This window comes from Antechinus flavipes, chromosome 5, assembly GCF_016432865.1.
Source record: "Antechinus flavipes isolate AdamAnt ecotype Samford, QLD, Australia chromosome 5, AdamAnt_v2, whole genome shotgun sequence".
In the NCBI taxonomy this organism is placed as follows: Eukaryota; Metazoa; Chordata; class Mammalia; order Dasyuromorphia; family Dasyuridae; genus Antechinus; species Antechinus flavipes.
Window position 1 is genome coordinate 10,053,653 of NC_067402.1, and position 26,916 is coordinate 10,080,568.

The following is a 26,916-nucleotide window of genomic DNA, read 5'->3' on the forward strand; positions in this document are numbered from 1 at the left end:
GACCCTGGAATATTGAGCTCCCACTAGGACTTTTTGGATAAAAGATGGATTAGGTAATCTCAAATTGGAAAGTCTGTTTGCTGTGTCAAGTCTATCTCTTTCAAGGGCAGCAGAGCTGGCAAATCAAATAAAAGAAATTTAAAATGAAAAATGGAAGATAAACACAAGTGTGTATGTACATTATAATTCATTGGGAAAAGGAAATGAAAGCACCATTCTTGAAATGCGTCAAGAAACAAAGAGTTCTTCTCACGTCCATTGACAATATAATTTATAATCCAACCCCAGGTTTTTCTGTATTTTCCCCCTACAGTTCAGAGGTCAATGTAACTTGCAGCCTGGCCAGAGCAAAGTTTTAAATTTCATTCCTTTTAAAAAATGTATCCAATGTAGTATATCCCTTTCCCACGCAATCAGCTAACATTAAATGCCTACTATGTTCCAGGCCCTTACTCAATGACTGTTCCCATGTCCTTTTCTTGGTTGGCGTCGAGTCTCCTCATAGCTAGTGTTCCAAAGGGAGCTTCTTCAACTGCCAATTATGTCTATTTCAAATCCCACCTTCCCTCAATGATCCCTCTTGAGGTGATTAATAGGGCAATTATGAGTTATTACCTGGGATTTTTTAAAACAAATAACAATATTTTGAACCAGAGCTGTAAACACAGGCAGGGCTGACTTTGACTTCCAAACACTACGTGTGTAATTGAACTCAAATTAGAAGGGTCAGGCAAGGCCTTGGTAAGGGACTCTGCACTTTGTCAGATGTATTTATTCATGTGCTGAGGATTAGAATTCATAAACATTTTCAGGGTTTTTTTAAGGCAATTTCTTTCCTCTTGTTGTTCTTGGCTGGGGCCCGGCAAGGAAGGGATGCTCTGTCTCCCATGTCCTATTATCAGCAAAAATGGGTTAGTGTATAACAAAATGCAGGGGGACATTTTTTGTGGAGCTAGAACCAATTGGTATTGAAAGAGATCAGCATGAAGGACTCCTTTCATGAATAGAAGACATGTTTTCATCCCCAATAAAGACCATTTCCTTTCAAGTGAGCATGTTGTTCAGAAAAAAATCTGGCTAGTCAAGTATCTTTAGTTTTTCTTTTTACTAAACATGCACAGGGTCAATGTGAAAACAATATGCTATTGGATTAACCTTTTCAGAAATTAATTTAAGCATGGCACAGGAAATTCCTGCAGGCAACTCTTGATCTTGAAGACAGGCCAAAAAAAAAATCCATTTTTAAAAGTCTCTTTTTCTTGGAGAACTCGAGCCTTTAAATGCTTTATCAATCCAATCAGGGTTGGAGAAATAATCTTGAACTTCCCTTCTATGAGGCTGCAGATACCACTTTGGTGTTTGTAAGAAATCAAAAGGATTTCCAAAACAGTAAGGGTCATTGGGTTTCCTTGGAGGCCTTCAGCTACACACAAGTGACTAACTATAAGTTTTTTCAGTCTATACTTTAAAAATTGTTGAGGCTACTGAAACATCGGACCATCAGCCCTATTTGTATTTGTGTGATACTCACCCTGCCCCTTGTTTTCAATCAAATTCTACCTACAATTATGCAAAGCTCATTAGCAAGGCCCCACTGGGACCTCCATGGGAGGCAATCTTCCCAAGAGGTGAGAAAAGCTTAACCAGTTGGCATTTCCATGAAATCCAAAATGAAAACAGTGAAATCTTCCATGCAGGTAAAAAAAAAAGGGGGGGGGGGGTTGGGGAGACTTGTGGAAACGTTGGCTAAGGGAATTTAGGCCTTGGCTATTAAAAGCACACCTGTCAAAACAAAAGAAATGACAGTTTAAGCTTGTTAGAGGGGGGAGAAATACCAGAGACCAGGAAGCTGTTGAGATGATGATACAGAACTTAGGACTGGAAATTCAAGGGTCCCATTTATAGAGAATAGCACACTTCCTGTTCACCTCCCTGCCTAGCCTCAAAGTCAGAACCAAAGGTGTCTCCATCCCCCTCCTTATTTTTGAAGGTTTTTAACCAAATGCTGTCTCAGGTCCATTTCCTTACCATGCTTTGATTTGATCTTATAATTAGAAGTATCGTTGGAGATGAAATTATGGCGTGATATTTTTCCTTTTCTTTCTTTTGGCTCCAAAGCTGATGGAATAAGTCTCATGGGTTGACTTCCCAAAGTAGCAACAATCACCTTTATTTGGACATCTCAAAGATTTTATTTTCCATGTGACTCTTGAAAAATTTGTTTTTATTATAATTTAGAGAGAGGAAGTAGCCTCCCCATTCTTTCTTCTTTCAAGTTATATATGGCATAGTCTATTCTTTAAGGGAATATGTATATATCTGAATAAAGTTTATGAGCTTCCAAAAAGTTAGAGCTTATGAGGAGAAAAAGGTAAGGCTGTAGGACAGACCCTCCCCATATCCTTGTCTTAGGAAGAGAGAAGTTCAAATCAGGAGGGGCTCTAAGAGTTATCGAGTCTAAAGCTGTCATTTTTATAGATGAGGAAACTGAGAAGTGATCTGGCTTACTCATCATTACTCAGCTAGAAATTGTCAGGGTTAAAGCAAAGTCTCCTGGCTCAATATGTCATTTTCTGAGCATTCAACCACATCCTTGGGGATCCTGAGGGTGTTGGTGGAAACAGGCATAAGTAACAACACAATAAGACTATCAGTAATATTTAAAAGATACTGAGAGTTGTGTCCAAGAACACTGGGAATTCTTAAAGTATCAAAACATTTTTTGTCTACTTTTCTTAGTTCCTGGCATCATTGGGGAGGAAGAGTGGGAAAAGCATTTATATAGCACCTACTGCATGCCAACCAGTGTATTAAGTCCATTTTTCAAACAGTATTTCATTTGCTACTCACAACAAATCTGTGAGGTAGAGGGAATTGAGGCAAATAGAGATTAAAATACTTACTTGCCTAGGGTCACAGAGCTAGCAATTTTCTAAGACTAGATTTAATTCTGGTCTTTCTGACTTTAGGCATGGCGGGCTATACATTGTGCCATTTAAAAGAAAAAAGGTGTTCAGAATCACTGGTTTCATCAATGTGGGAAAACTCCACATATTAAAACTCCCTTCATCTATGCAGACTGGTAGGTTTTCTGTAATTGAAACTCTTTTAGAGTTTCTTGAGCCACTGAGAGGCTAGCAGGATAAATTACTTGTTAACTGTCATATAGTCAGCATGAATCAGGGAGAAGACTTGAACCTGAGACTTCCAAGATTCTACCTCTCTTTTGTATTTTTAAGAGCAACATGAGAGATAGAGCTTGAATCTTCTGTCGTAGCTTAATTTATCTTTCTCAATTTCCTTTTTTTTTTAAGTTCCTAGTATGATTTCCTAATAGAGTGCAAACACATCAGAAAGCTTTGTCCTAAGAAAACCCTGTTGAATTATTCCCTATTGTGACTCAGTCCCCCCCAAAAAAATATCGTAATATCTCATTTCTCTCCAGTCATTGGGGAATTCACAGAAATAACCAGATGACTGAGATTTGCCCAAAAGGACTTGTTTGCTTTTTTATTAATATTAAAAAATTGTCAAGTACATGTAAACAAACATTTTTGACATTCATTTTTTAAAATTTAAGAATGAGTTCTAAATCCTCTTTCTCCTTGAGAAGGCAAACATTTCGCTAAAGATTCTATACATGTAGTCATGAGAAATGTTTCCACATAAGAGATTTTACAAAGGAAAATACAGACCCCCCAAAAGAGTCAAAACCCCAACAACAATAACAAAGAAACTACCAAAAATGCTTCAGTTTTCACTCATACACTAGCAGTTTGCTTTTTCACATTTGGAAGTAAATAGCATTTTTTAACTAAGTTCTTCAGAATTTGGGGGAATCATTATATTGCTTAAAACAATTAAGTCATTCACAGTTTATCATCATACAATATTGCTATTGTTGTGTACAATGTTTTCCTGATTCCCTTTATTTCCCTTTATCTCAGTTCATGCAAATTTTCAGGTTTTTCTGAAACAGTAGTGCTTGTTATTTCTTATAGTACAATATAATTCCATCACCATCATATGTTGTAAGTTGCTCACATCTCTCAATTTTCAATTTTTTTTAGATCACAAAAAGAGCTGCTATAAATATTTTGTACATATAGGTCCTTGAATCTTTTCTTTGGTATTTTTGGATACAGAACTAGTAGTGGTATTGTGGAAGTCAAAGGGTATAAAGTTTTATAGCCTTTTGGGCATAGTTCCAAATTGCTCTTCATAATTATTGGATCAGTTCATAATTCTACCATTAATGAATTAGTGTCCCAATTTTCCCACATTCCTGCCACTATCTGCCATATTTCTTTTTTTTTAAAGTCATATTAGTCAATCTAATAGGTATGAAATGGTTACTCAGAATTGTTTTAATTTGCATCCTCATTTTTATTACTTCTTGCTGTGTTCCATATAGTTGAGGTTTCTGAATAATGTCTGTGTGGTTAAGTGAAAGAATTATATTGAGATTTTGGTGTGATATCAGCATAATAAGCTTTTCTTCTCATTCAGACAACCTAAAGAGTATGTAACCTACTGATGGTAGCTCCAGTAGCATAACTTTTGTTAACTGAAGGAAGTCCATAGTAGAGTGATTCTTGAGTCAGATGATCTGGCTTGAAATGTTGTTTTTGACATGTTCTATCTGTGTGACCTTAGGCAAGTTAATTAGCTTCCATGGGACTCAGTTTCTTTATCTATAAAAGGAAAAGGTTGCAATATAAACCCACTAAGGCCTTTTTGACTTCTAAATTTCTGATTTAAAGATATCAGCAATTTTGGTGATAATGACAAGGATGATGGTGATGGTAGTAGTGAAGGTAGTAATGTTAGTAGTGGTTGTTAGAAAAGGAAATGGGCCAGAAATAATGAGGCAGAGAGACATAGTGGATGGATGGCTCAAGAGCTGAACTGGTTCCATAGAATGCTAAAGAACCTACAAGAAAAAGTCCATCGAGGCTTTGGGGATCTTCTCTATGGAATAAATAAACCAATAAAAGAATAAGGACAAGATTTGTACATAAGAGTCATGGATAACGTGTGTGATTAGATCTTGAGGAAGGACTATCCACATGAAAAAAGTCATCGATCCATCTTGGAACTCACAATTAATAACTATAACATCTATGTAGTTTGTGGATTAGCTGCAGAGATGTAAAATAATTTTAAAGTTTGTAAATGAAATCTTTCTACCATAAAACTCATCGATGTAGACTTGGACATAAATATAGAGTCAGAAGCTATTGAGTTCAACCTATTCGTTGTAAGAGGGATAAACTAACATAGAGATTAGTCAAATGATTTACTCAGCCTCATGCATCCAATAAGTACCTCATGAATGATTTCAACTCAGATCTTCTTGGTTCCAAGTTCAGTACTCTACCCACTGCCTCATATTGTTCCACTATGAAACCATGAAGTTGCTGCCTACTGATTTACAAAATAGACATTATGACTTCTCCATGTCTTTATATCAATTAATCTACAAACATTTACTAATTTCCTACTGTGTGGCAAATCTTAAATGAGGGGATAGGAAGATAAAAAGGTAAAATATTTGCCTCTATAGTCTCAACAAGTCATCCTTGATATATATCCTTCTGGCCTGGAGCTTCTCCAAATTTCATTGGTCCTCAAATAATAGAGAGAAGACTCATCATTGAGCCCTCTAGGCTCTTTGTCCTTTAGATGAAGTCCTAGATAGTACTTCTCTGGCACAGCATTCAAAAACTTAGGGTCCCTCTCATCCCAATATGAAATGTCAGAATTTCAGGTCTAGGGCAGGGACAGGGGAGAATGTACAAAGCCCTGATTTCCTCCTGATAAAGAAGCTCTTTCTACCAAAGAAAATCTGCAAGCATTCAACAATTTGTCAATTAGACTCTAAGGGAGGTTCCTAGGCTGCCCTGAAACATTCACTAAATATCAACGGAAAATGGAGGATTTAAGTGAAGCTGGTGATTGCATTGCCCTTCCTTGTTTAAATCCAATTCAGTTTCAAGTCATGACCACCTACTTTATGTCATGGTCTTCTTCAAAAAGACAAGCAACAGCAACAGCGATGTCTCTTTCCTTCTTTCCTTCTTTTACTTTCCCCCTTCGTGTTTGCAATTCAGGTTATTCTTCCCCATGCATTAATAGTCTATCCTTACATTATATCTTTTCTAAAAAGATTCAGGATGATTATCTCCCTCAACAGGGAACATAACAATTGTTCTCTTACCTTCCTTCTGATTCAACTCTAACCCTGAATGTTTGAAGTGAGATATTTGGATGGAAGGGAGAGAGAGAGAGAGAGAATGAGAATTCAGTATTCTCTTTTATTTTGAGAGGAACTGAAGAGGGTAAGATATTTGGACTGTTTTATGTAGTTAATCCTTTACTTAAAAAAAAAATCAAATTTTGGCTCTGGAATACAGCTTAGCCAAGATTGTTTCCTGCCCTGCATACTCGCAAAACAGCAAGAGTTAATTTTTGGCTATAAATCCTGTAATCAGAAGGTACCATCTACTGGGAAATTTCTATGAACTAGAAGGAATGCTGCTAAGCATCAGATGGGAATAAGCAATGGAAAGACTAAATGTTAGGGACTTGCTTTGACTTCTTGGCCAAGCTGCTGACGCTTCTCTTCCTTTTCCCTATATATGACCTAACAAGTTCTGAATAACTAGGTTGTTGGCTTTGTATAAATCATGGAAGGGTGATAGGAGAGCAGAGTGTACGTTTCATTTTTTTTTTCTGTCAAGGGCTGAAAGTAGAAAATATTGTTTTGTTGCTCTTTGTAGATGTTTCAAAACTTTGGTTTCTCTGGCATTCATTAGGTTAGTGATTTTTTTTTCTAACGTGGTTTTCAACTGAGCAGTTTCCAGGGTTGAGTTCCAAGCAATGGAGAGGAAGTATTAGGCATCTAATGAAAATTAGGGGAAATGTCATATGAATTTTACTCCTATGACGGATTGTAGTGTGTGCAATCTATGTGGAAGACAATGAAGATAGCCTAAGAAGATCTAAATACAGTTTCAGGTGTGTCAGAGATGAATAAATCACATTTTTTGGGGGCATGTGTTCAAATTATAATTTTCAGAAAACTAGCTCATTTCTGGTTTTTCCAAAGCAGAATAAGTTATAATATATGAATGTTATGGAATATTATTGTTCTTCAAGAAATGATCAGTAGAATGATTTCAGAATTTCTTACCTTCCTCCTTCTACTCCCAAAGCATGAGTGTCCCCCAATACCCAACTTCTCAAATTGTGGGTCAAGACTGCTTATGTGGTCACGTAAATGAATGGGGGCATCATGAAATTGTGATTTATTATCAGTAAATGTTTGATTTGTATACCTATTTCATATGTCTATGTACCTGGGGTCACATAAAAATTGCTCAGGGGAAAAGGGATCACAAGTGAAAAAAGTTTAAGAAACCCTGCCTTAAGGCTCCATTGTCAGTCTTTCTTTTTTCTGTAGCTCCATCCTTCTGTCTCCCTTCTTGTCAGGAAGACAAGTTCTTCCTGAACCCCCATTTTGAGGAAGGATTTAGGCCAGGTATCCTTCATACAAAAAAAAAAAAAAAACAAATGTGAAATACAATACAAATACAAAGAAAACAATCTCCAATGATTTCAAGGAGCTCCAATGAAGCAGCCCACATGTATATAAATATTTATATACATGTTCCATGCAGAGTGAGTGAAGGGGAATCTTAAAGAAGAGGAAGGAGAATATCCCAGGCTGGGAGAACAGACAATGCAAAGGCATGGGGATGGAAGATAGAACATCACTTGAAGAAGGGAGGAAAACTTGAGAAATTTGGAGACATAGAGAGGGGTGAGAACTTTCAATGCTAAACCAAAGAGTTGAATTTTTATTCAAGAGTTAGTAGGAAACTCCTTGAGTTTATTGACTGGGTGGTGGGGTGAGGGTAACATGGTCAACTCTACAGTATTCAAATTGTGATATTGGGTGCATAGAGGAAATATGGAATCAGGGATAACAAGCATATAACTGTGTAAAAAGCATGGTTCAGGTTTCTACACAAAGGAAATAAAGATGTTGTTGACTTTCCTCAAGCTAAGTTTTTTGCCAAATACATATAAGAATGTACAGAGTGTCACAAGATACCTTTAATGTCTTCATAATTTGGTATTTACCTGTAAATCTTCTAACAGTCAATTGTGTCTTTGGCTGCTGGCAGCTGATTTTAACAATACAAAAGCAAAGCAATTCTGACATTCTGTAGAGTCCCCAAATTTACTTTTAGGGATAACTCATTGGAATAATTAATTTATTTTGAAGGTTCTTCTGCAGAAAAGAGGACATGGGGGTGACAGTCATAGCTATTTATTTTTCCTCTTCCTGCAGAAGGAAGATTTGATGATAAATGTTGGAGGGCATATGGGAATACTGGAACACTAATACATTGTTGGTGGAGTTGTGAATTTATTCAACCATTCTGGAAAGCAAATGGAAACTACCTTTAAATCTTTTTTGAACATAAAAAGCTACTACTAAAAAAGACAATTTGGCTTGTCTCCCTGTCTCCAGAAAAAAAATATCCAAAAATATTCCAGGTAGAAGTGATAAAGGCAGCTTTTGATTTGAAATGAAGGAAAATCTCCTACCAGGGAAATGCCAAAATGGAAAGACCAACCTCAGGATAGAATATATGAATGCCCTCCATCTTCACCTCTTCCAGTGAAGATTGGGAGAACAGTTTATTGGAAATAGTAGAATAGAGACTTACTTTTCAGAGATTGACCTAAATGTGCCCTAGAGGTTTTTCATACCTCTAATAATTCATAGTTTCCTTCAAAACTTGGTTTATAATTTCTATTCTTGTATAGGAGGGTCTGTCTAGTGCCCCCTCTTAGTAGTGTCTCTATTTGAAAAAGTTTGTATCAGTAGTGTATATCTTACATATGTATATACCATGCCCTTTGGTCAGAAAGTAAGCTTCTTGAGGACAGGGGTTGTTTCAATTTTGTATGTGTATCTATTGCCTAGCACAGAGTTTGGCACATAAAAAATCCCTAATATTGCTTTTAATCGAATATTGATTAATTTCTGCTTCTGAAATTCCATGATTAGGTAAATTTTAGGTGCCCTAAATTGATCTTTTTAAAAAGCTATATCAACAAAGAATGGAAATGATATTCCCATCCTTTTGGAAATTCTAATCTCAAAAGCCGAAGAGTTGGAATAAAAATGGATGACATTGTGGTATCCTAAGATTCTCTCTAAAGAGAACATTGATTTAAAAGTTAGAAGTCCTGGATTTAGATTTTCATTCCACCATATGCTTTCATTCTCTCTCAGAGCCTCAGTTTCCTCATCTTTCAAATGATTGGATTAGACTAAAATGATTTCCAAAGTCCCTTCTAGCTCTAAGTCCATCATCCTAGGAATTCAATACCAACTGGGGGTATCCCATTAAATGCAAAATGCCTAAGCCAAAAAAAAAAGACTTCGGGAGATCAGGAGGTTACAAGGCACTTCATAATCCTCCATGCAGGGATGCTATTTCATCATGTCAACAATTCTTCTGAGTACTTTATAGTCTCTATGCAGGGTTGACACATTCATATGTCCTTATGTAGCTGTCAGAAAATTCATTTCAAAGTGAGAATTGTGAGTGCTCTGTTGAGATCTAATCTGTCCAGGCCCAGAGCATGCCAGAATTATGAAAAGTGGGGGTGCTGCTGATGGGCTTGGTGCGGTGCCTGTCAGGTGTCGAGTGATTTCTCTCTGCACTGCGGGATTTGGGGCCAGATTCTCTCCCGGGACACTCCTTGCTTTTGGAGCCAATGTCCAAAGGCATGAGTCAGCCAACAGAAATGAGCTTTTCCGGCAAAAAGAGGGCCGGATTCCAAGGAAGCCCCCAAATACTTGGCTTTAATATGCCAATGAACTTGTGATTTTTACAGTGTTTTTATAATAAGATTTCTCATAAGTTACATAGAGTGTACTATGATTTTGTCAAGACTTTATTGGTGGATAATTGCAAATGCTTGGCTCTTGTGAAAGATAGGGCAAGAAAAGCTTCATTGATGCTGAAGCAGGAAATTTGCTAGAAGCCACTGTGAGCAATGGATTTTAGAAATAATAGAAGCTGGACGTGAACTTTGGGTTTGGAAAGGATGTGTAAAAATTATCTGATGCATCTTGTAACTCCAAGACAATTATCAGCAAAGACAAATTGATGGGAAGTTATTATTTCCTGCATCTCCTATGTCCGTCTGTGGCATTTTTATTATGATTTTTAACACAAAAGTCCTCCACTTTGTTGAACGTGCTCCAATTCATTACTTAATAACTCTAGCCAAGTCCAATCACCCACAAGAGCCAAGGTCTCTACAGCATCCAAACAGCTGAAAGGAATCAATAGTTCACCTTCAGGAGATTTCCCCTCCTCCCCCTTCTTATTCATTGGTTTCTAAGAAGTGGCTTTTAGTTTCATAAGTTTAGTTAGTCGGTTATTAAACCACTAATGGCAACAATACTCATAAATGGATGACAAAATTAATTTGTAATGGAACTATTTTTAGAATTTCATGATTATCAGTGATGGGATAGACTTGAGAGAGTCTGGCTCCCTTTCATTGGAGATCTTCAAGACAAGTTTCAATGATGACTTGTTGGGATAGTTATAATGGATTGTCTCTTCAGATACATAATGGTTGGACAAAAAAGTCTACCGATAAAATTCGATGATACCTGTACATTATTCAGAATGTGGTTCAGTTCAATAAGAGGAGCTAAGTCCTGTTCTAGTGCTGGATATAGGAACACAACAAATGATACCTACTCTCAAGGAACTTACTGGAGAAACATATCTTGGGCACAGATAAATAAAAACAGAAATAATACAAAGGAATTGGGGGGGGATTAAAATGAATGAACTGAATTAAATTGGATGGCAGCACAAGATGCCAAAAAGTGTTGGACTTGGAGTGACATGACCTGGGTTTACATTCCTGCTCTAAGATATTCTAGTTATATAATCAAGGAGAAATTCTGTATCACTCTGAGTCAGTTTCTTCATCTGTGAAATGGTGGTAATAAGATTTGAAATACTTGAAAGAAAACTTAAGGTTTGGAGAACATTAAAATATGTTCTCAAATATACAAATATCTCAAGGATCTTGGATTTCTTTACTGAGAAACTATCTACCAAGGCAGATTTCCATCTATTCCTAACAGCACAAGGAAGAGAATAATAGATGGGTTTTGATAGTTAAAAAATATGGAGGAAGCTAGAAAAAATAATGACAAAGTTAATCTGGAAGAACAGAAAGTGAAAATTTTCAATGAAACTAATGAAAGAAATGCAAATGAAGGTGGCTTACCTTTACCAGTCTTAAAACTATATTATAAAGCAGTGGTCCTCAAAACCATTTGGTGCTGGTTAAGAAATAGAGTAGTGGATCAGTGGATCACAAGACACAATAGTCAATGACTACAATAATCTAGTGTTTTACAAATCCAAAGATTCCAGCTTCTATAATAAGAACTCATTATTTGATAAAAATTGCTGGGAAATTGGAAACTGGTATGGCAGAATCTAGGCACTGACCTTCACTTAACACCCTGTGCCAAGATCAGGTTCAAATGGGTTTATGATTTAGACATAAAGAGTGATATTAGCAAATCAGAGAAGGAAGGGATTTATGGCTAGAGAAGAACTAGAGAGCATCATGAAATGGATAATTAAAACATTTTTTTGTAAAAACAAAACAAATGCAGACAACATTAGACGGGAAGGAGAAAATTGGGGGAAAGATTTTGCATTCAAGGATTCTGATAAAGTCCTTATTTCTAAAATATATAGAGAATTGATTCAAAATTATAAGAATACAAGTTATTCTCCAATTGAAAAATGGTCAAAGGATATGGACAGACAATTTGCAGGTGAAGACATTAATACCATTTCTAGTCAAAGGAAAAAAAATTCTCTAAGTCTAAATTATTGATCAAAGAAATGCAAATTAAGACAACTCTGAAATACCACTACACACCTCTAATATTGGCCAAGATGACAGAAAAAAGATAATGACAAATGTTGAGGGGGTTATGGGAAAACTGGGACAGTAATGTATTGTTGGTGCAGTTATGAACAGATCCAACCATTCTACAGAGCAATTTGGAACTATGCCCAAGGGACTTTGAAACTGTGCATACCCTTTGATCCAACACTGTCTCTACTGGACCTGTATCCCAAAAAGATCCCCTAAAGATCACATGTCCAAAAAATATTTGTAGCAGTCCTTTTTGTAGTGGCAAGAAACTGGAAATTGAGTGGATGCCCATCAGTTGAAGAATGACTAAATAAGTTATGGTATATGAATGTTATATAATATTATTTTTTTCTATAAGAAACAATCAAAATGATTTTAGAAAGACCTGGAGAGACTTATATGAACCTGATGCTAAGTGAGTAGAACCAAGAGATCATTGTACATGGCAAAAGCAAGATATGATAATCAATTCTAAAGGACTGGGGTTCTTTTTGACAATGAGTTGATTCAGGTCAATTCCTATAGACTTGTGATGTAGAAAGCCATCTTCATCCAGGAAGAGAACTAAGGAGACTGAATGTGGATTACAGAATGTGTTTTCACATTTTTATTGTTGTTTGCTTGCATTTTGTTTTCTTTCTCATTTTTTTTTCCTTTTTTATATGATTTTTCTTGTTCAGCATGATAAACATGGAAATATGTATAGAAGAATGGCACATGTTTAACATATTGAATTGCTTGCAATCTAGGGCAGTGGGTGGGGAAGAGGGAGGAAGAAAAAAAAATTGGAACACAAAGTTTTACAGGAATGAATGTTGAAAATTATTATCCTTGTATATATTTTGATAATGAAAAAGCTATTATTTAAAAACTGAAAGCAATATGGAGGAAGTCAAATACGATTCTCAGACATTTATTTTGGTTTTGTCCTAGTGCTTGCCCTGCGTTTTTATTTAGAATTAGTGAATGAATAAATGGATGATAAGCACATTTCAAGTGCTGACTATGTGCCAAGAATGGTATACAAATACAAAGAAGCAAGACAACCCCCACCACCCAAAGAACTTATTTTTTCAATAAGAGAAAACAACATCTTTAGAGGAATATTAATCAAGGAAGTGTTTTAGACAGAAAAATGAAAGAGATGGTGATCAGAGCCCTAGCAAAACTATCATATCCTTTCCAGAAATGATGCTGTTAGTTCGAATACTGTTTTTAGAGCCAGAATTGGAAGGAGTTGAGGATAAGGGTATGAAACAGTATAGAATTAGTCTGAGAATAGCACGATGGGTCTGGGTCCAGATCGTATGTGCCAAACGCCCAGAACAAACAGTAATGGTTTACACTTTTCACTTTAAAGTGTCTGCATGTGTAAGCAAGATGTTTAGACCCTTAGATAATAAAGATAACAGAACACACATCCCAGTTCAACCAGGATGTCAATGAAGGTTTGTGTTTGGAGTACCCAGCTGTGTATACAGATGCAATGGAATTCTGTCTGTGAAGAACCTACAGAAATGACACGAATAACTAACATTTTAAAAAATGAATACTACACAGACATGCACCTGCTCCCGAGACTCCATAGATTAGCCCTGCAGCCAAAATATAAGCCCCTTGGAATTCAATTACATGGCTCCAAATGGGGTGATAAAACAGAGGCTTCATTTTTGGAACCAATACCAGTGTAATGAGAACTCTTTCCTTGTGGAGTTTTTCCTGAGGATTCTCTTCCATCCCCTGGTTCTGTCTCCATGAGGTGCACAGTACATATCTAATATCATGCTGCTCATACATTTCCCTTTCTCTTCCTGCAGCTGGATCCTGTCCCAGAAGATGTTCTGCACCAAACTCCAAATAGAAATGCCATTATTTCTCTACAAAAGACCACGGAAATTCAAAGTATGTCTTCGGAGTTCATTGATGGTTTTAAGTCCCTCCTTCTCCCCCCCAGTAAGAGCAAGTACAGCTATTTCAACTGACACAGAGACCTAGAACCAGACATTAGAGTGGGCTGCCCTTCTGATTTTAGAAGACTGGTTTGCATTTATAGTAAATTGATTCCTGAGTTCTTTGCTTGGCAGTCTCTTTTTGATGCCTTTGCCATCCCTAACCCTCAAATATTATATTTAGAATCTTCTTTTCCTGATGTTCCAAATGCTTCCCTTTTCCATTCCTACCACTGAAGCATTTTGTTACATGGAAAAAACGAGGGGAGAATAGAAATGCTCTATCTTTTAAGTGGCCTGACCATTATGAAAAATAAATCATTTATCTTCTCACATTACTGACTACCAGCCATCATTTATCATGCATTCATGACTTACAGACTCCAATGCAGTTCTGATCTCATCGATGTGGGCATTCCCTTCAACAATTTAGACCATGACCTATTGGAGCATGCCTTTCCTGGGTGACTCTTGGCCTTTTCTTCCCAGAAGGATCAAAGAGATAACCTATATGATCACTTTGCAAACCTTCCGGCACTTTATAAATGCCAGCTATTGTTAATAATAATTGATAGTTGTTATATGTTACTCTTCATCATAAATACTTTGAGTATGAGTATTAACTCAAAAAATTGAGTATGGATATTCAAAAAAGATTAATAGAGAGAGTAATTAGCAAACATTAAAGGATTATACTTGTGTGTATGTTTATATATATACATATATAAGTATGTGTGTAGATATGGATGTGAGGCATTGTTAATTATAATTGATCATTATTATTGGCTATTACTAATGATTAATATTTCAAATTGCTAATTAATGAAAAAGGATGAACGTGTAAAGCAATTTGAAAATCTTGGATTATTATAGAAATGCACGCCACTGTCGTTACAACTCTGAAAGGTAGATGCTGTTAGTATCCCTGTTTTATAGATAAGAGAAGAAAAAAACTGAGGCAGAGGTAAGTAACTTGATTAAAATCTCACAATTAGCAGGTGTTTAAGAATAGATTTGAATTCAGGTATTCTTTGACTCCAAATCTAGAATTCTAGTCAATCTACCACTTAGTTGTCTTTTATGAATAATTTATTTTTATTATTATTTATTAATGCTTGCTGATTTTAATATTATTATTAAGCTTCCCATAAAAGTCCACCAAATATGTTTCACAGGAGGTAAAATCAACAATTTGCTGGTCCCAGCATAATTGGGACCAGAGACCAGAATTTTGGGGTCCCCTTTTCTGTTTAATACCCATCTCTTTTACATTGCTGATACCCTATCACCAAAAAATAATACAACTTTAATTTTGAAAAAGTTAGCAAACTGAAATGCTGTGATATTGGACTTCCAAATCTTCAGCTGCATGAAAAACTGATTACCTATCAGATGGAAAGATTCATGAAGGCAGCAACTATGGCTTTTTGAAATTTTGTATTTCCTCAAAAGTCTTCCCAGTACTCTGCACATGATACAATCTTAATGAATTAAATTTAGTTAGGGATAAAGTGGTGCTGAGAATCCATGTCTTCCACCTCCCATTCTAGTCAGAAGGTCATTACCTCTCTTTGCAAACTTAGCTTTCCTAGGACCTTCTGCCATGTTATCATTGTGGGAAGTAGATAAATCAAACTTCAAAATAAACAAGAAAAAACTTAAGGAGGTAAAGAGAATTTTGGAAAAGTTAGGCATGTTAATCCTTTGGAGAAAATTGAAGGGGGATAGAAAGAAACATACTTTTTTCTCAGTCGTACTTAGACCTTCAAAATAAAATGCAAAAAGGCAGAAATAGTAAGTCCATCTTTTCAGATCATTTTGCAATAAAAAATTACATGTAATAAAGGTCCAGAGGGAAAATAGATGGGAAATCTATTAATTGGAAATTAACTGGAAATTAAATAATCTAATCCTAAAGAACAAGTGGGTGAAATAAGAAATCATAAAAACAATCCATAATTTCATCTAAGAGAATGAAAATAATGTGACAACATACCAAAATTTATGGGATAAAACCATAACAGTTCTTAGGGGAAATTTTATATCTTTAGAAATTTACTTGAATAAAATAGAGAATGACAAAATCAATAAATTGAGCATGCAACTAAAAAACCTAGAAAAAGAGCAAATTAAAAATCCCCAATTAAATACCAAGTTTGAAATTCTGAAAGTAAAAGGTGAGATTAATAAAAGTGAAAGCAAAAAAAAAAAAGTATTAAACTAACAACATATTATCATTGTGGGCACATTCCCAGAGCATAGGAAGTTGGCTGAAATAATGAGGAAGGTGATGTTGCCAAAACAAACAAATCAATCAACCCACCAAGGAACCAACTTTTATGGGTCTGGAAGTGACTCTAATCTTGAAGGTGTGTTTCTTATCAGATATAATCCCTGCCTGAGTCCCTTTTTTCTCTTCCCAGCTCTTACCTAACCCAAAGCAGAATAAAATTGGTAAATTGATACAGTATTGCGCCTGGAATCAGGCCTGAAATCAAATCCGGCCTCAGATTCTTACTTGCTGTGGGATCTTGGACAAGTCATTTAATGACTCCCTAGTTTCTTCAGCTGTAAAATGGATATAAAAAATACCTACTTTTCAAAGTTGTTGTGAGGATCAAATGGAATAGTAATTGTTATAGGTTTAATGCAGTGTTTGACACATAATAATAGCTATATTAATGTTAGCTATTAATTTTTATTTCTATTTACCACTCTCTGTGATTGACTTCTAATGTTTTGCTGTTATGACCAGAGATGTGAAGTACAAGGTAACTTGGAAATCATTTCATTCAACATCTTTATTTTAAAGGTGAAAAAAATGGGCTGAGAGAAGGGCAAATGACCTGACCAGATCCCATGAGGAACAGGTTAATATGCAAAGCAATTTGCAAATATTAAAGCATTATATTTGTGTGTATATATGTTTATGTGTGTATATATGTACACTAGACATCATATCAAACCAATCAGAAAGCATGCGGTGAGTACTAAATATGTGCCGAACGATGGCTTCGGTGATGGCAATATAAAGACAAAATTCAAAGGCTCTTGGGGAACTTATATTCTTTTAGGGGAAAACCATATGTACATCAATAACTAAAGAACAAATGTTTGAAGAAATATTTGGGAGGCAGAGAGGGTTTCAAAAATTGGGGAAATCAGGAAAGCCCTGATATATGTTGTTTCAAAGTGAAAGAGTACACTTTGACCTTCAAAATGAGTTCATGGTATCATCAATCTAGAGCTGAAAAGAACCTGAGAGGCTATCTAGTACAAATGCCTTATTTTATAGATGAGGAAATGAGGGACTTTCCCAAGAATTCATTCATAATGAGACAGAGCGGGATTCAAAGTCAAGTTCTCTGATTCTTAAGCCCATGTTCTTACCTTGGAACCATATGATCTTCCAATTAAGGTGGGTAGGATTTCTAATTTGTTGTTAATTCTTTAAGACCTTAGAGCAATTCTTATTGCCTTGGTTTTGGCTACTGAAGTTACACTTTGTTTACCAGCAAAGTTTTCCTTTCTCTATGAGCCCTCTACCTCCATGTGCTTATAGTCTAGGGAGGGGTTCCAGTTTCAGCTCCCTATCCCATCTCCAGCTGGGTTCTGAAGGGTTCTTTTGTGCTATCTGAAAATGATGAAAATGTGCTGAGGCAGGCCCCAAAGCATGTGGGAACCATTCAGTGGGGTTCCCAGATAGCTGAGTCCCCAGACACACTGTGAGGTGCTGACAGGTTGTATGTGAGCTTTGGTTTGAGGGGGAGCCCCCCAGCTGAGGGTGTGCAGGTGCCTGAGCCTCTCATTAGCATTGGCCCCTTGCCTGGCAGCTGCCTGTGCTCATGAGTCCTATGGCAGCATCATCCCTTTCCTTCTGACCCTTTTTGATTTCTAAGCTTAACCAAAGGAGATCATACAAGAAAAGAGAGTGGAATCAGGATCATTGTATAGATATCAACTTAGCCTGATATTTTAGGACCCTGCAGGTGGGAATGTTCAGGAAGTCCAAAAGCACAAGGAGAAGTCAAGACTTGACCATGTATCTGTCTTTTTTCATGTATTTGCTACTTCCTTAGTGGCTTCTTATTTGTCTAAAGTGACTCTATTTCTGGTTGACCGTAGGATCTGACCAGAATCAAGACAGATGGTCAGGAACTTCAGATTCTAGCTTCTTCCCAGAATTCACGGGTTGAGTAATTTCCAAGTTAATAAGGAAGAATTACTTTGGGAAGCAATTTCATTTTCTACCAAGTTGGGAGATAGTATTTCACAAAACATGTAACAGCAATTTATATTTTGTCTGTTGTCATATATAGGCAGCTATGCACCTGGGAACTTTACCAGGCTGGGACACCATACTTGATAGAAATTGGGGGGAATGGCCACTTATTACTGTCTGCCTCACAGGGTTCTTGAAAGGCTCAAATATCATAAATATGTAAAGTGCTATGTCACATTTAAAAATAATGGTCATGGGTGCACGTTTAAAATGTAAGCTAGCCTAGAATAGCATTAGAATTCTAGTTTCTACCCCCTTCCAAAAGATGCATATTCGTATAACCAAATCATTCTGACTTTTTGACTCAGAAATGTTTCCTTATATATCTTTATACTCTACCATCCTTCAATGTAGATGTGATCTAGCTGAGATGATTTCATAGAATCACCATAAAAGGAAAATAGGAAGACAGAAATGGAGGGAGGGAAAGAAGGAAGGATGGAAAGAAAGAAGGAAGGAAGGAAAGGAGAGAGGGAGGGAGGGAGGGAAGGAGGGAGAAAGGAAATGAATATTTATTAATTACCAACTATACCTGGAATATGCTAAGTGATTGCATATATTTAATTTGATTCTCACAACTCTGGAGGTAAGCACTATTATTATTCTCATTTTATATTTGAGCAAATGGAGGTAATTGTAATGTACAGGTGCTCCCTCACCCAACTATAAACACTGGACATACAAATCTACCTAGCTGCAGCTCTTAATGTCCCTTTGCCTACTGCCTCATGGTCTCTTATTGATGCCCTTTCTCTCACTCTATACTACCACAAATGCTTCCCTAGAAAGACTGTGTGGCCCATTGGATAAATCCATAATGCTGGAGTCAGGAAGATATGAGTTTCAATCTTTCCACTTAGACTCACCTGCTTTAGCCAAGTAATTTCTTCTGTCTCAGCTTCAGTTTCCTCATCTATAAAATGAGATAAATGTCTGTAACATTGGTATGAGAAGCCAATAAAGTAATGTAGGTAAAGTACTTTGCTAACCTTAATGTATTAGTTTTCTTGTTGCTCCTCTCAAAGAGACTCATTTTCCCATCTCTGTGTCTGCACTGGCAATCCTTCCTACCAGAAATACCGTCCCTCCTCATCTCCTCTTCTTAGCATTCTAGTTTCCTTCAAAGCTCTGCTTTTCTCCTACATGAGGCCCTTCCTGATTCTTCCATATATTATTTCATTTTGGATACGAGTATCACAGTGAGTAGAGTGTTGACCACCTGGCACTTTTCTAGGCTTTCTGGCAGTTAGGGGCCAGTCCTTTGTCTGTGTTTTGTCTTTGAGGGAAACACATCATTCCAGATATTCTTGAGATGGAGGGAACACTCAGACACACTGGGTCTACAAAGCAGATTTCCCTTTAGGCTCAGTGTCTGACGACACAGTCAAAACTTTCCCATTTTAAAACACATGGGTAGTCAAAAGCTCAAAGAGCCATGTTCCAAAGTCCAAGTTATTAAAGGTTAGGATTTTTTGAACAAAGGACTTCAGAGATTAATAATGGATATAAAACCTTCTCCTAATTTACTTCAGTGAAGATATATCTGCTCAGGCTGTGGATTCAAAGTTTTTGCCTAAAACCAAAGACTCTGGGACAAAGAGAAGTTTATACCTGACAACATTCACCAAGGCCAGGAGGGTCCCCTATTTCCTAAAGAGTGATTTTAAAAATAAGTTTATTCTAAACAATAGTATATCTTCATTATCCCTCCTTGGAATCCCAATGGAAATCACTATTCTCCTATGGAATTAGGCACTAAAAACAACTACAGAGAGGGAAAAAACAACAATTTATTTAGAACTTCCAATTAATCCATAGTCATAATCAAAGCATTAATTATACTGTGATATTTTTATAACACTAGCTCTAGAAGAAATGAGAATCCAGAGTTAGGGAAAGATGGAATTAGAGATCATGAGACTTAGATTAAGTAAAGATTTGTGATTTTTAATTCTGTTAAGCTCCTACTAGATTCTTGTCCATTTGGAAGACAGGATGATAGAGTGATATGACAGGCCTCTTTTGTGTTTTGCTTTTTACCTTTGTAGCCAAAGGATGTTAGTCTAAATCTCAATTCTATCAATTCCTGCCTGTGTGACTTTGGCAAGTCCCTTGATCACTGTGTGATAAAAGTTTCATCTTTTATAAAATGGAGTTGGACTACATGACCTCTAAGGCCCCTTTGTGGCTTCAGATATTTGACCCAAGGTCTGGATTTGGTCAGATCAATATGTAGTTTTTAAGTCAATTAATATATCTACCAAACAATATGTGCATGATTTCTTTGCTACATAAATTCATTTTCATTTCTTTCAATATTGCCAATAATTCCCATTAGAATGTGAGCTCCTTGAGGACAGTCATCTTTTCATTTTCTTCTTCGTACCACCAGAACGGTGGCTGACACACAGAAAGTTTTAAGAAATGATTTGTTCAATTGACCGATTTTCCTGGTTTCCTAGTCAATCCATCCAGATAGCAACAGGAACTTGATAACCCCCAACCTCTCCTCATCCCACTGATTAATGGACTTAAGATGGACCAGCATCATCTATTAGGACTGAAGGGAGTTGCCAACATTTTTCCCCCCAACCCAATCTTAATTATGTCATTGTACTCTTCCAATCAGGACATGAGATACCCAATATTGACTGGATGCTGACACCCATATTCCTGCCTCTATTGGAAGAATACCACAGCTCTGTTCCACTCTAACCCATGGACTGATTATTCTCCTGATAGGAGATCATGTGCCCTACCATTTCTCTCCAGTGCTATTCATTGTCCCTATGTTTTGCATTTCTGCTTTCCTTGTATAAGTATTAACCAATCTTTTCTTTTGACCTTGAACCTTCCAGTATGTTTTATATCACCAATTAGAATGTGAGCACTAGAGAGCACAGATTATCTGCTTAATATTTTTATTCCCAGTGATTAGCACAGTGTTTGACATACAATAAGAATTTAATATTTGTTTTCCTTTCTATTGATCCTATCTCTTTCCTTTGCAGTTCATATAGAAATATGTATATTTATTTGTACATATGTATATGGGTATGTCAACTTCCCCGATTAGACTAGAGGCCTCTTGAAGGCAAGGAATAATTTTTGCTTTTCTTTGAAACTTTAAGATTTAACACAGTGTTTGGAACATGATAAGGGTTTAATAAATATCCTTCTGTTCACTTGCATTCTATTAACTTAGAGTAGTTTGAAGTTTTCAAAGTGTTCTAAGTATATTATTTCATTTGAATCTGACAAAAAAGTGGCTTGCTAGTGCCTTCCTTCTGTTGACTAGCTTTGCTTTTTCCTGTATATCTCTTTATTCATGGTTGTTTGGCTTTTATTTCTTCCATTTTGAGACCATCCTTTGCCTTTCTTTAGATCCTCAGGCTTTTAGCACACAGAGTAGGTACTTAATCTATTAGTTATTTAGAAAATGCTAGTGGACTGAATGGCAGACAACTGCTATTATATTAATTAGTTAATATTAATTATTAATATGAATGAGATGATGGGAGTTAGCATATGGAAAACATGTTTTCTCTTTAAATGGGAGCACACATTATTTTTTATCTTTAGAAAGGGCTGAGGTTAGATTGAGAGAACTATTGTAGAAAGCCCAGGTCTGAAACTTCATGCCTCTCTGATATAAGCCCGGCCCTCAGTTTCTTTACCTATAAATGAGGATATTGGACTAGATTACCTCAAAGGGTTCTTGGTGCTCTAAATCAGTGATCTGTTTTACAGTTGAGAAAACTAAAGCTCAGAAAAGTCTGTTAAATAACCCATGATCCCACAACTAGCCAACTCTCAAGGCAAACTTGATCAGCACAGCTCCTTGATTTCAACCCCAGCACAACATGCTTTCCTTCAAAGTATGGATGAATGGGGCAAAGAGAGATCAAGAAAGAGAAAAAATGGAGAGTGAGTGGGTTAGGAAAAAAAGAGGAAGGAAGGGAAAGGCAGAAAAGGGAGGTAAGAAAAGGGAGAAAAAAGAGAAGAATAGTTTGTGCCCATCTCGGTGAGGAAGCATGGAGCTGGGCAAAACTCTTGGGATGATTTATGCAGTCCACGCTGCTTGCCTACCTGGGGAAACAACCCTTTCCATTCCCATCAGGTAAGAATATTGGGCAATTTTCCCCAAGCGGAAAGGTGGACAAATTCCTTTCTGCTTAGAAAGAATCTGGATTTTCTCCCTGTCTAATTTAAATGCTCCTTGCTTTAGTAGGGGGAGGGAGAGGTTGAGAAATCGAAGCTCAGTTACTTGTACAGATAATAACTGCCATTCATCCTCAAAGCCCAGTCTCCTTCAGCCAGACGTGACTAGCTCTGGATATCAGGAAACCAAATGCTGACTCTTCAGCAGAGTTGAGGTTCCATACTAGGACCCTAAAAACAACAAAAACCAAGACTGACCCCCCTCTGTTGGCTTTACCAACCAATCCTCAAAGGGGCCAAGCTAGTAACACAACCAGGAGCCCACACATTCATCTCCCGTGGTCTAGCAGACACTTACTCATTCTGGGTCATTTCCAAGCCTATAGATAGAATAATCATGAAGGACTTATTATTCACATGCACACACCACACCACACACACACCCCAATTCACCTGCATTTAGACTTGAGTTAGTAGTCCAATCATGCCCTGTTTATCTTCCAGGAGTGAGAAATAAGTATTAGGCCATTTTTGATACTTCCCCACAGTACAAAGTCCCATTCCCTTTCTGGAGGTTAGAGACAATATGGTAGAATAGAATTGGTGATGAACAAATAATGTGGTTTCTGGCCCTGCCCTCGATCACTGACCAGTTTTGAGAGCGTACATTAAATTAAAAATAAATAAATGCCATTAAAAAAGGGGCATCGATTTTTGCTTTGTTGTTACACTCTAAGGTTCACAGAACATTTCTGTGTAACTCTTAACTTGAAGATGAAACTTTCCATAGGTCTTGTCTCTCCTGTTAGGACATGAGCTACTGGAGCACAAGGAATAGTTAAATTTCCTATTTGCCACATCAGTGCCTAAAAAAGTAATATTACAATAATAACATACTAATCAGAGCAGAAGAAGGAAGACAATAAAGAGTAGGAAGAGGAAGAAAAGAAGAAAGAGAAGGGGAGAATGAAGAAAAAAGAAGAGGAAGGAGGAGGAGGAGAAAGAAGACTAAAAGGAAGAAAGTAAAGAAGTGGAGGAAGAAGAGAAAGAAGAGAAATAGAAGAAAAAAAAGGGAAGAGATGATGATTTAGGATGAGAAGGATGGGGTTGAGGATGATGAAAAAAGAGGAAAAAGAGAAGACATAGGAGTGATAAAAAGGCATAAAGTTTAGAAATGTAAGATGGCTTTGGAATGAGAAAGACTTGGGTTCAAGTCCAATCTCTGTTACATTCTGGCTTTGTCATCCTGGACATGTCACTTAACCTCTCAGTGGTCCAGGAACTCTCAGAGAGTATAACTTTCAGAAGAACTGACAATATGAATTGATGGAAGGAGTTCTCAAACTGGAACTTCTCAATCCCAGTGAAACCACAGATCTGGAAAGAGATGATTAATATTATTCCATTCTCTCTAAATTGTACTCAATGGTATTCAGATAAAATAATTTGGGGACAAATTGGGAATCATTTGGCTTGTGAAGATGTCATCATTACAATATGCTTTATTTCTTGAATACTTCAAGATATTTTAGATTTTAGGAATTTTTTCCAGTTTATGGAAGAAAGGGGGCTACATAGCTCTTGCCACTTGATTTTATTTTTTTACATAATGAATTGGTTCTACATTTTACAACTATAGAGATCTATTTCATGTTTCAATCATTTCTTTGCAAAAAGATGGGGCTCCTTAAAGATGACCTTGACATAATTTCTGGTAGCAATGACCTGGTCTTCTATGTTTTTTTTTTGTTGTTGTTGTTTCTGAAAAGAAATCTTTATTAATCAGTTATTTCTTCATTATGTCTATATTGCTATATTGTTGGATGAACTCATGTGAATGTCACCAATACAATGTCAGATATGCCTAAGTGGCAAGGAAATTTTTTCAAATCAGGAATGTAGGAGAAAAAATATCAAAATTATATGGGGAAGGAGCAGCTAGGTAGTGCAGTGGATAAAGCACCAGCCCTTAAGTCAGGAGGACCTGAGTTCAAATCTAGCCTCAGACACTTCACACTTCCTAGTTGTGTGACCCTGGGCAAGTCACTCAACCCCAATTGCCTCGGGCGGGGGGGGGAGGAAGTATATGGAGAAAGGATAGAGAACCCATTGTCTTTAGCATATAGCATGTGCCTTTGTATAATACAAGCTTAAATACATGTTCCCATTCCATTCCTTGTCTCCTTTTGCTATTGAAAATCCAAATTAATGGTAATTTTTCCACTATATGTAGACAATAATTAATTTCTTGAGACATGTCTGTGAGAAAAGTGCAGAAAGATGGAAAAATGATACCAGGAATAAAGATAAAGTGTGATCTGGGAGAGCTGGGGGCAAGATGATGATAGGATTTTTTATCAAGTTTTTTTTTTCAAAACATATGCATAGATAATGTCCAGCATTCACCTTTGCAGAACTTTGTTTTTCAAGTTTTTCCCTTCCCTTCCTCTACCTCCTTTCCTAGATGGCAAGTAATCCATTATATGTTAAACATACACAACCCTGCTATACATATTTCCACAATTCTCATGCTACATAAGAAAAATCAGATCAAAAAGGAAAAAAAAATGAGAAAAAAAAAGAAAACACAAGAAAACAACAACAAAAAAGTGAAAATACTATGTTGTGATCCCCACTCAGTCCCCACAGTCTCTCTCTGGATGCAGATGGATCTCTCCATCACAAGACCATTGGAGTTGTCCTGAATCACTTTGTTGAAAAGAGCTACATCTAAATGATGGGATTCTTAAAGATAGCTCTTTTGACAGTCTTGGAAGTTCCTTGAGGACAAGGACTGTCTTTTACTTCTTTTTAAATGCCCAGTATTTAGTACATTATTTGACACATAGTAGGCACTTAGCAAAAGTTGATTCATTGATGGATTGAAAAGCATAATGGGGCAGGATATTCATATTTTTTTTTCATGGAAAGGATCTTTTGGGAATCCCAGCATTCAACTCTGGTTCATTTGTCATGTGGGCTGAAGATATGAGTTGCATATCAACAAACAAGAGTTTCTTGTCCATCTGTTCCTATATGATAAATTCCACCCCACACAATCCATGAATTATGGAGTTGGATACATATTGCAGTCTTCCTTGATCCTAGAACTATCGGAATGCCCTTGTTCAATATGTATATGTCCTTAATTCGTAGGAACTAGAGTGTGTAAATTCATTATCCGTGTCAAAAGATTAGCCTTGTTTGTAGAGCATCTGCCAGAAGCCATGTCAAATTCCCTGTTTTGTAGCACTTTCTTGCTATGGATCCCATGCATTTGAGAGGGATGGCTCCCTTCAGATGATTCATCTTCATTGACCCACATGCTTACTAAATGCTCACTATGCTCTAGTATTCTCTAAACCCAAAGTTCCCTACCACTCAGAGTCCAGAATTCAAAGTAGGAATTGTCTTTTTAATGGAAGGGAGATACAATTAATTTAATTTAATTTAATACAATACAATTTAATGGGATCGGGTACAACATGTGATTCACTCCTCCTTTGGGCTAATTGTGTTTGGAAGAGATGGTATTAGCTTTCAATTCAATAACTATTTATTGGATACCTATCATGTGCCAGTTCCTCTTCTGGGTGCTGGATGCAGAGCAATTCTGTTTTCAAAGGTCAACTTGCCTTGAGCATTTGTTCTATTAGAAAGCTACAGTTCACATGTAGATTACTATGAGTAAAGTCCTTTAAAAAAAAAACTTAGACTGGACTTAATTATTGACAGAAATGCTACTGGGTCATCCCAGGGGCTCAGAATACCAACTATGACATCTTCTGTACCCAGATATTGGGTTTAGACCAGATTTAGCCCAAAGGGAGCTTGCTTTGTTTTCTTAAAGTACTCACTCTATTACTTAAGTCTTAGATGTATAGAACTCACCAAAGAAGTGAAAGGATCACACAATTTAAAATATGAATGAGGGATCACAGGCAAATTCTTCCTTCCTAAAAAAGAAATGCTAAAAACAGAAACAAAAAAAAAAAACACAACTCACAAGTTTCAACAGAAATTCAACAGAATTTAGTGATTTACCTTGTAACCACTGCTCCATTTTGTTAGAGGAAGCTAATTCTCAATCTCATTAGAACATAAACTATTTACAATACTGCTGATTAGGCATTTTGCATTTTACATTTCACCCCAGCTCAGCATTGTCTTTACAATACTTTTGGTGAGACAGCCAAATTTGGGACAGCCTTCTTTTTATTAGTGATCATTATCTCCAACATTCTCTTCTCTTCTCTTCTCTTCTCTTCTCTTCTCTTCTCTTCTCTTCTCTTCTCTTCTCTTCTCTTCTCTTCTCTTCTCTTCTCTTCTCTTCTCTTCTCTTCTCTTCTCTTCTCTCTTCTCTTCTCTCTCTCTCTCTCTCTCTCTCTCTGTCTCTCCACACACACACACACACACACACACACACACACACACACTGCCCTATTGCTCCATGAACTACCTACATTTGTCTCTGAATTCTAATAGAATCCCTGGACCTTTAATACTCACAAA

The 26,916-nt window shown here is 36.7% G+C and overlaps 1 protein-coding gene across 3 annotated transcripts in view; it reads left to right on the forward strand.

Annotated features, from left to right (window-relative positions):
• The window catches only part of HDAC9 (histone deacetylase 9), an 867,097-nt gene that overhangs the window by 815,652 nt on the left and 24,529 nt on the right, over window positions 1-26,916 (forward strand). For all 3 annotated transcript variants that reach the window (XM_052000806.1, XM_052000813.1, XM_052000807.1), the window contains one exon: window positions 13,830-13,914. In XM_052000806.1, the coding sequence (XP_051856766.1) occupies window positions 13,830-13,914 (85 nt within the window). The remainder of the gene's footprint in view (window positions 1-13,829; window positions 13,915-26,916) is intronic.